The sequence below is a fragment of the Chroicocephalus ridibundus genome, chromosome 4 (assembly GCF_963924245.1).
Source record: "Chroicocephalus ridibundus chromosome 4, bChrRid1.1, whole genome shotgun sequence".
Classification (NCBI taxonomy): Eukaryota; Metazoa; Chordata; class Aves; order Charadriiformes; family Laridae; genus Chroicocephalus; species Chroicocephalus ridibundus.
Window position 1 is genome coordinate 93785728 of NC_086287.1, and position 10051 is coordinate 93795778.

Here is a 10051-nt window from a genome sequence, read left to right on the forward strand (position 1 = left end):
AGCCTTCAGCTCCCCTGCGCACCGGGAGCATCCCCTGGGCACCGGTAACACCCCCAGCCCCTCTTCCCCGGGGGCCTCCCCGGGCACCGGGAGCCGCCCCGTCCCCGTTCCCGGGCGCGGACGGCACTTACCGTCCTGAGGTGTGGCGGAGGCGTGAGGTAAGTCCCAAGGCAGGGGCCGGCAGGAGCGGGCAGAGCCGGCAGCGGCCCCCGGCGGCGGCGGCGGCGGCGGCGGCCCCGGCCCGCTTAAGGCCGGCGCGGGCGGAGCGCGGCCCCGCGGCGGCGGCTGCCCCCAGCACCTGCCCGCCGCCGCTCGCCGCGCCCGGGGCCGCCGAGGGCCGCCAGCCCGGGGGTCGGAGCGCTTCCCACACCGCCCCCCGCCCCCCCAGGAGGGGGGGCACCGGAGAAGCGGGGGAAGGCGGGGGCGGAGAAGCCGGTAAATCCGCGGGGTCGGTTCACCCCCTGCGCGCTGCCCGGCGGCGCATCCTCCGGCGCCGCGTCGCGGCCATGGGGCGCCCGCGGCCGCGCTCCGTGCCGGGCCGGGCCGCCCGCAGCGCCCGCTGCCGCCGCGCCGCCCGCCCGCCCGCCCCGGAGTGAGCGCCGCCCGCCCGCGCCGCTGCCTTAGACGGCGCCTCCACCGCGCCCGGCAGGGGGCGCCCCGCCGCCGCCGCCACCGGAGCCGGGCCCCCGGGGTGCGCGGCCAGGGGAAGGGGGGACCGGGATGTACGGGGACACGGGGATGCACGGCACCGGAGGGGGTGTACGGGGACACGGGGGGCTGCACGGCACCAGGGGGGTGTACGGGAACACAGGGGTCTGCTTGGCGCTGGGGAGCTGTACGGAGTCATGGGGCTGCACGGCACCGGGGGGGGGTACGGGGACACGGGGGGCTGCATGGCACCAGGGGGATGTACAGGGACACGGGGGGCTGCGTGGCACTAGGGGCTGCACGGCACCGGGGGGGTGTACGGGGACACGGGGGGCTGCGTGGCACTAGGGGCTGCAGGGGGTTTTGGCGGGGGTGCACAGGGACTGGAGACTGCATGGGGATTGTTGGGGGGACAATTTGGGGGCTGCAGGGGGCTGGTGTTCGCAAAAGGTTCAGGGTTCGCAAGGGGTTGGGGGTGCCAAAGACTGAGGGTTTGCAAAGCTGGGGGGGGGCTGCATGGGTGGGGGTCAGCATATGTTTTGGGGGGCTGCAAGGGGCCAGGAGTTGTTTGCGTGGGGTCAGGGGACCGCAAGGGGATGGCGGCAGGGTTTGTCTGGGTCGTGGGAACAGCCAAGGGGCCGGGGCTGGGACTGCAAGGGGCTGGGGGGCCGCGGGGGGCTGGAGTTGTGGTTCTTCTGCTTCCCTCTCCGGAGACCCAAGGGCCAGGGTTGCCGTAGGAGCAGCCACATGTGCAGCCACAAGCCACATGGGCACAGCCCCCATTGGCACCCCACGGTCTACATGCCCATCCCGGCCTGGCCTCGGGGTGCCCCCCACCCCGCTTGGCCTCGGTGAGGCTCCCTTGGGTGGCCGTGCTGTGCCCCAGCACCACGGGAACGCCAGGGGGGCCCTTCCTCCAAAGCGGTGCATGGCGGCGGTGCATGGCGGCGGTGCATGCATTCGTGGCGGTGCCTGCCCACGAGCCCTTCCTGGGGGGAAGCGTTAAAAATTTCCCTCCCCCCTGCTCCCCCCCCACCAAGTCCTACTACGATGTTGTTGCTTGCTTGCGCGCCCGGTAACGCAATCCCTGCTAATTTCCCTGCCAGCCGAAGCCCTGCCTCTTTGCGTAATTACTCTGCTTGGCAGCTGCCTTCCCTCTGCGAGTTGCTGTGCGGAGCCTTTGCCGCCCGTATGGTTGTTGTATTACTCATCCTCACCCGCTTCCCAGGGCTCCGGCGCTGGAGACCGCGGCAGCCTTGCCAGGCGGCGAGTCACCGCTGCACGGCTGTTGCACAACCGCTGCAGGGGTGTTGGGTGGCATCGCCGCTGCACGGCCGCTCTACAGCCAGTGCATGGCCCTGGCATGACGGATGCACCTCCACTGCATGGGCACCTACCTGCACGGCCGCTACAAAACTGCTGCATGGCCACTGTGTGAGCATTGCATGGCCAGTAAATGACCAGCACACGGCCACTGTGTGACCACTCACAGCCAAGCTCCCCTCAGTGTCACCCCACTGATGGGGTCGCAGCGGGACGGTGCTGCAGCATCCCTACCCAGACCCCTCCAGCCCGCTCTCCGCAATCCCAACCTCCAGCTCCGGTGTTGCCCGCCTTGTTCCAGTACAGCCCCACTGGGGAGGGCCCACGAGCAGGGGAGGAAAATCCACCCCTGTGCACAGCTGTCCGCCCACCCGGCTTTGCATGGGTGTCACCGGCTGGCACACGCAAATGCCAGCGCTGCGTGTGCATTTGGACACGCGGTGCACGGCGCAGCCCCCCACCGGCGCACGCGTCGAAGCATCGGCCGTCACCGAGGCAGCCCGAGAGCACTCCCAAGGCAGAGCCCAGGTTTTCTGGGGTGCCAGCCCAGGGCTCCTTTGGGCTCAGCTGCTGTGTCTGGCCACCTACCAGGAGAGCAGGGACCTCACCACGGGGGTGACCACGCTCTTGACTGGGTGGGCTGTCCCACACACCCATCCCCATGCAGTGCGAGCCATTGAATACAGTGCAAACCCATCCCCACAGACCTGCCCACGGGCACCTCGCTGGGACGGTGCCAGGAAAAGCCACAACCTCTCCGGCTCCTGGTTAATTTGGAGTGCAGCTGAAGGATGCCATCAAATACCTGGCACCAGCCAAGGTGGTCGAGCCAAGGCTGAGCCAGGTGGCCAGGAGCCCACAGAGCCTTTGCAGGGAAGGCGGATGGAGCTGGGCACAGCCATCCTGCCAGGGCCACCGCGCAGGCAAGATCTGCCCGTGCACCGGCGGGACGGGTAGGCAGCGGCACTGCAGCATGTCTGGGACAGCGTGGGCAGGAGGGAGCCACGCTGCGTCCCCCCCGGCGGCGTTTGGGTGGCGGGGTCTGCTTCGTTTCTATTCCGCTCGCGCAGCCCGTAATTTTGGTCTATTGAAGTCATAATTCACTACTGTGAAAATAAACATTTGTGTTAGCTCGCTTTATTCGGCGGGTCTCGTCTGAATGTTAATAATTCCCTGCCGGCGTGCTTGCACGTGGCCTTGGCCGCGGGGACAAAGCCCGGGCACCCGTGGCTGTGGCTGTGCCCGTGGCTGTGGCCGTGCCTGTGCCCACGGCTGCCTCCTTGCATGCGCGGGGTAGGATCTCACCAGCCTTCGCACGCTGTCCCCAGGCATCCCTGGATCCCAACAGAGAGGAGACGGGGACCGAAGTGCCGCTTAGAGCTAAGCTGGGGATAACGAGGGAGCTGGCTGCTGTAAGATAAAGGTGATGGAAAGGTAATATTTTGAGTAAAGCAGATTGAGTCCAGCACCTGCTCTGGACCCTTCCCTGCCCGCTCCTGTCCCTGGTTTTTTTCGCTTGCACTGTTTTGTGGGTGCTCCCACCCGCAGCGGGGATGTCCCCGCACCCACACCGTGCCATAGCCCAGCTGGGGCAGGCAGGAGGACGCCTGGACCACCCTCCGGCTGTCCCCATGGCTGTCCCCACGGCTGTCCCCACGGCTGTCCCCAGTCAGCCGCCAGCCGGGACAGGGCTGGCCCCAGGGCTCCCCGGGTTTCTCCCCGCTGGGTGCAGGGGGCTGGTGCTTCCCCTCTGCATTTGCATCTTCCCAGCCTTTATCTTTCTCCCAGTCTCTGTATTGCTGCAATTACAGACACTTTAAAACACAATGATCTGGCTGTTAGCGTGATGGATGACAGAACCTTTCTGTCTGGTTTAAATCATTGCCGAGAGTGAGCAAACTTCCCCGGCTTAACCCCTTCGTACCCCCCAGCCCTCTCCCTGCCCAGCCCATGGTTGGTGGCTGCTGGCCGGGTGCTGCCATGTGCCCCGTGGCCACTCATCTGCAGCACGCGTGGGTCCCAGGGATGGGGATGGAGAGGGGTCTGGCGTCCCTGGATGGAGAGGGATCAGTGCTGGTGGGGAAACATCCCCCATGTGAGGGGTCACCACCTCAGCTCCCTGGGTGCACAGGATGGATGCCGCGCCATGGGGCAGACGACGGGACCAGCCCCACTTCGTCAGGGCCAGCAGCCCCGCTCTGCTGTGGTGGGAAAGCAACGGCCGGGGTGGGAGATAAGCGTCTGCCAGAGCCCGATAGCCTGGATCTGTCCCAGCCCAGGGCCTGGTAATCCTTCCCCCGGCAAATCTGAAGCCGGGGCAGGATGGGGCCCCGCCGGGTTCCCACCCGGCAGAGAGGGTGGAAACTCCTGTAATGACTCGGTGTCGGTCACGCCGGCGCGTGATTGATGGCGCAGCGTGCAACAGCCCGGCGCGAGGATTAACTGCACATGTTATGGCAATTCGCGCTCCCTTTGTTTTGAGGAGCCGGCATCTCCCGCCACCGCGCATCCCGCCCTGCGCCCACTGCTGCCCGTCCTCCCCGTTCCCGACAGTGTCACCCCCATGGGTGTCTTGGTCCCATGGGAGGGTGTCGGTACCGTCACCCGTCGTTCCTGCTCACGGGACCCACGGGGAGGAGGAATGTCCTCTATCCCTGCTGGGTGTGCTCTGGGAGAGGTTGCAGTGGGCAGCTCAGGGAGCTGCCGAGGACCTGTGCCAGGCAAAGCAGGTCCCCAAGGCACAGCCTGGGGGTGAGGGGTGCCACCAGGGCCTGGCACGGTGTGTGCCAGCAGATAAGGTGCTCACTGAGGGCAGATGAGGGCAACTGGCACCAACCCTCGCAGGAAATGGTCACCACCATGTGCCATCCGGGCCCCGTATCTGCCCATGCACATGACCCCGCCGCTATCGGGGCTGCGCACACAGGCTGGGGGCAACTTGGTGGGTGCCCCTGGCTCACGTGGCCACCAGGCCAGCCCCAGCCCCGTGGCCCATGCATGTCTTCGCAGCCACCACAGTGTTGGAGTCCCTTTTCACACCCCGTGGGTGCTCAACCATCTGTCCTGACCCACCACTTCTCTTCCCGTGGCTCTCGCTCAGCCCCTCACCCTGCATCCCACCGGCACCGTGTTGTCCCCCTTCTCCCCAGCTCTCCCGAGCTCCCGCAGCCCGGGCTCTTGCTCATCCCCATCGCTTCCCGGTGTGCCTGTAAGAGCTGATTGCTATTCAGGCTGCGTCCCCCCTTCGCAAGCCTCAGGCTTTTTAAAAAAGCCCACGGTGTTGGTTTATCGCACCTTCCCCCTCGCCGCGCTGGTGACTCATCCCCTCGCCACCACCACGCTGCGCAGCCGGGAGCTGTGGCAGACCTGCCCCGCTGCGGGCAGCACCCGTGGGGGCACCCGCAGCCCCTCTGCCGCGCCGTGCCGGGGGTCCTGCCACAGCCCGGCTCTCGCAGGAGGCTCATCTGGAGGCGAAGGCACCGAGCCGTGCCGGCGCTCAGCCCCTGGCGTGCCACAGGTTTCCGGTGTCACCCCTAGCGAGTCTGTCTGTCCGTCTGGGTTTCTCGGTCTCCCTGCTGGGGAGCAGAGCATCCCCTGGGGAGCAGAGCATCCCGGGGTGCTTCTCTGCGGTCCTCAATAGATGTGGCTGCACCAGCGGTCCCTGCCTGGCACAGCGCCGAGCAGAGCTGGGGGACAGAGTAGGACCCGGTGCTCGCAACCAGCCGCAGCAATGCAAAGCCCCACGCCGCTGGCGGGGTCCCCATTTTGCAGAGGGACCCGTTTTCTCAGAGCATCCCCATGGGGACACCGTGCTTGGGCCGGGAAGGGTCAGTGTGACCACAGACGGTCCCATTGCCCTGGCTGCACGCGCAGATGTGGTGGCCTGAATCTCAGCGCCTAAATCCATCCCGGAGCGAGCACCGGGAGCCAGCCTGCAGCCCCCAGAGCTCTTCCCATGGCATTTTTCTTGCAGCAGGAGCCCCGGCTGGCGCTGCATTTCCCTGCGCGTTCATTCATGGGGGAATGTGGTGGGGGGAGATAAGGGGCTGGTGGGGAGCCAGCGGCCGGGGAAGACGGCTTGCCCGCCGGCCGGCTATCGCCCGCCGCAGCTGCATCCGCCGCGGTGACATCTGCTCGGCAGGAAGTGCCGCTCGCCAGCCTTTCAGCAGAAAGGGGGTTCGTTTGCGCCTGGCTTCCCTCCTCGCCCACTCATGGGGGTCCCCGGCCTCAGGGCCACCACCCCGCAGCCGCCCCAGCCCCTCACTTCCTCAGCCGAAGGCTGGAAGGAGCACCTTACCGCCCCCCGGCCATCGCCGCCGGGAAGCAGATCTGGAGGCTTTGTGGCTTTCGCACAACTTCCATAACATTAAAAGAAAAAAAAAAAAAAAAAGAAAAAAAAAATCCTGTTTTCCTGGCCGACAGATTCGTTCCTGCTTCGTGGCATTCAAAGGGAAACCGGCCCCCACTGCTTATCATCTCCGCTCGCCCTGCGCCGCAGGCTCCGAAAAATCACCAGCTCGGCTTAAACACCGGGAGACTTCGGGATGCGACACTATTCCTCTGGGTCCTTTACAGTTCCTGGGCTGCTGGGCGCAAAGTTTCCAGCTTTTCTTTGCCACGGAGAGTCTGGAAAGCATTTTCATTTCAAGGCAGAGACTGCCACGTGCTGCCCCGCCTCCGGGAGAGGTTGCTTTGGGGAGCACGGGGACACTGCTGACCCCACCATGGGAGCAGCGCCCGGTGGCGGCACCGTCGGCAAGTCCTGCCAGCATCGTCCTTGGCCAGCAGGAATTCGCTGGGAGATGCTGAGCAAAATCCCCTGAGCTGCCCCAGGGAGGACAGCAAGCTGGGAGTGCCGGCGCAAAGGGTCCCTCCGTTTCTTCCAGTCCCTTGCCGGGGGAGCTCCTGTCTCCACGGCACTGCTTCCCTTTGAAGGGCTGGGCAAGGGGAACGGCGGTGCTGAGCCTCCGTGACAGCCATGTCCTCGCCTCAGTGCCCCTAACGTCACCTGGACCACGCAAGATCTCCGTGCAATGCCAAGGTTGGGGAGATGAGAGCATCTCTCAGCCCCGCCATGGCACCACGGCCACCCCCTACCCGGCGGGCAGCCCTGGGGGGGGTGAACGGTGTGTTCACACTCCCCCTCTCCCCTCCAAACCGGGGTGACCCGTCTGTTTGCCAGCCCCACCCCCCATCCCACAGGCTACGACTGCCTGCGCAGGCCTCTTTAATGATGGGAATTTAATTAGCTTGCATTGCACTTCCAACACCTCGCATCCCTGCAAAAAATCAATGGGAGCTAGCGGGAGGCGGTGCAGCGCAGCCCGCCTTCGCTCCAGCGTGTGGATGGGCCTGGGAGCAAAGCCTGGGGGGCTGCTTTCAAAGCCCACCCCCACCCCAATGCGGCCAAAATGCCCCGGCACCAGGCTCTGGCCGCGTCGAGGTTGGTGCCGATCTGTGCCGTGCCGTGCCGGGCCGTGGGGAGCCGCAGCCTTGCGGCGGGGAGGTCTGGGATTCGTTACGAGGTCCAGATGCGCCGTGGCAGCGGGGGATGTTGCGGCTGTCTCTGGCCACCTGCATCGTTTCCAAGTTCCCAGGCTAAAAGCAGGGCTTGTTATCAAGAGCAAAAAATGTGCCACCTCTGTTGTATTTCATTTCCCTTTCTCCACCTCTTCCCTGCCCGCTGCGCATCGGAGATAACAGCTCTCCGCGCCGAAGCCGGAGCGCGGGGCAGGCAACGGCCTCGCCAGCCCTATCGCTGCCTCGCCGGCCGCAAGGAAATCAGGAAGTTTGCAGAGATATTCGGCCAACAAAACAAACATTTCTCCTGCCAAGAGCCTAACCGGCAGCTCGGCCAGCCCGCAGCAATCTGCACGCCTCCCCTCGCTGCAGCCATCCGGTCGACGGTGCCCGCCGAGCCACCGCAGCCCTGCGGCGCCCGCCCGGCCACCGGCACCTTATCGGTGGGTGATACTCACCCAGGGTGCGCCAAACACTGCGGCGGGTGGCAGGTCTGGGGACAGGGACCCCAGCGCAGCTCCCACCTGCAGCGAACCGACACGCCACGACGGGTGCAGCGCCCGGAGTGCACCCCAAAGCCTGCCCTTGAGCCCGTCCTCGCCGTGTCCCCAACCCATGGGGTGGGTGCCAGGACCAGGCGGTGGGGCAGGGAGCTGCGGGCAGGGAGACGGGGGGGTGTGAGGGGGAAGCAAGGCAAAAGGCCAGTATTGTTTGGTCAGGGCAGACAAATGCCGGTGACTCAGCCGGCAACCGCTTTCCTGCCCGCGCTGGGCATGGGCCCAGCAGGAGTCCCCTGGCCCCCACCCTCCAAGAGCTGCCCCAGCCCCACAGCCGAGGATGGGCTGTGGGGTGTCCCTCGCTCTGTGCACCGTTGTGCCAGTGCCAGGGGGATGCTCCGGCACAGGACCGCAGGATGCCCCAGCCCCAGGGATCCTCGCCGCTGCCACGCTGCAAGCGAACAACAGACGTGGAGAGCCTGTGGGGTCGGATCCTGATCCTGGTGGCACAAACCGGCGGCACGCAGGATCCGGCCTCTGCCAGAGGGCAAGCGTGAGAACGCGCTCCCGAGCCACATGTGAGCCGCTGACCCGAGAATGAACGAAAACACCCAGTAAACAGAGGATTTGAACTCTGTAAATAAAAACTAATCATGGCTGATTACTCATTATGGAAAGGTTAATTGCAGAGCGGGCTCCAAATGGGTCCTTGTGCCGGCGAGCCCACCGTGCCCCGTGGCGCTGGTGCTGCGGGTTGGCCATGCCCTGCCTCCCTGCTCCCACCAGCCGGTCCCCATGGGGACGCCCCGATGGGCACCGGCCGTGTGCCACCCCCGGGGAGCACCTGCCCGCCCGAGGCTGAGTTCGACATCGGGGTGATTCACCTGTGCCACGGCATGGCACACGGCACGGCCACAGCCACCCGCCGCCTTCCTCCCGCCGCTGCCTTGGCCTTACCTTGGCCGGTCCTGCCCGCCACTTTGGCCCAGGAGGGGTGGCCGTCTGGCTTCGAGGGTCCCCCGGGCATCCCAGGGGACGGGTGTCAGCACCCCGGTGCCGCGAACCTCGCAGGGGCCGGCACAGCCAGCCTGCTGCCACGTGTCGGTGCAGGAGCCGTGCCGGGGAGGGAGATGCTGAGCACCGGTGGGGCGCAGTGGGGCAGGGGGTGTCCTGCCCGCTCGGTGCCTGCCCTGCCGTGGGGGCCGTTCATGAGATGGCCGGGGCCGGGGTGGCAGCGGAGCCGTGTCCCATGGCGAGGGGGAAGGTGAACAGCTGCCGGGCAGTGATAATGCGGCGGGTGGGGGGGAGTCCGGGCAGCTGCGCCCGTGTCCTTCCCCAACAGGAACCATCTGCGACCAAGCCCAGCTCTGCCTTCCCTATCAGCCATTCCGGTCTGACTTTCCAACAACTTCCCCTTCGCGCCGGCTTCACTTCCTCACTGCGAGGGGCCGGCGCGGTGCAGCTCGGCACGGGCAGTGCCATGGAGCAGGGCACGGCAGGACCAGCACGGTGCAGCGTGGCACGGCACGGCTGGCATGGCGCGCATCGGCACGGGCAGCGTGGTGCAGCGTGGCACGGCAGAACCAGCGTGGTGCAGCATGGCACGGCTGTCACGGGTGCAACCCAGCACAGGCAGCACCGTGCAGCATGGCACGGCATAGCCGGCACGATGTGGCGTGGCATGGCGTGGCGTGGCAGTCAAGGTGCAGCACTGCACTGGCAAGCCAGCGTGGCACAGCACGATGCATCCCAGCATGGCATGGCCGGCTTGATGCAACCCAGCGCGGTGCAGGACGGCGTGGGGAGCGCAGGGCGGTGTGGCGCAGCGCGGCCGGGGATAGCTGCAGCACAGCGTGGTGTAATCCCACACGGCGTGATGCAGCCTGGCACAGCGTGGTACAGCCTGGCACAGCTCGGCCACTGCAGCGTAGCACAGCACGGCCAGCCCACTGCAGCACCGCGGGCTCGCCCCCCTCCCCTTGCTGCAGCCCTGCAACCCCCTGGTCCCTTTGCCAGGGGACAGCCACGGGGATGAGGATGTCTCCTGGCCGCTGCTGGCTTCC

General features: G+C 66.6%; 1 protein-coding gene across 5 annotated transcripts in view; it reads right to left on the minus strand.

The window, feature by feature from the left end:
• Window positions 1-9319, minus strand: part of CBFA2T3 (CBFA2/RUNX1 partner transcriptional co-repressor 3) — a 31811-nt gene extending 22492 nt beyond the window's left edge. Inside the window, exon 1 of one of the 5 annotated variants that reach the window (XM_063334844.1) lies at window positions 8946-9319. In XM_063334844.1, the coding sequence (XP_063190914.1) occupies window positions 8946-9015 (70 nt within the window). In that variant the 5' untranslated portion in view covers window positions 9016-9319. Of the gene's footprint in view, window positions 1-131; window positions 573-7949; window positions 8671-8945 lie in introns of those variants that run through there. The other 4 variants (XM_063334841.1, XM_063334842.1, XM_063334840.1 and 1 more) reach the window with 4 other exon arrangements.
• Window positions 9320-10051: the final 732 nt, after the last annotated feature.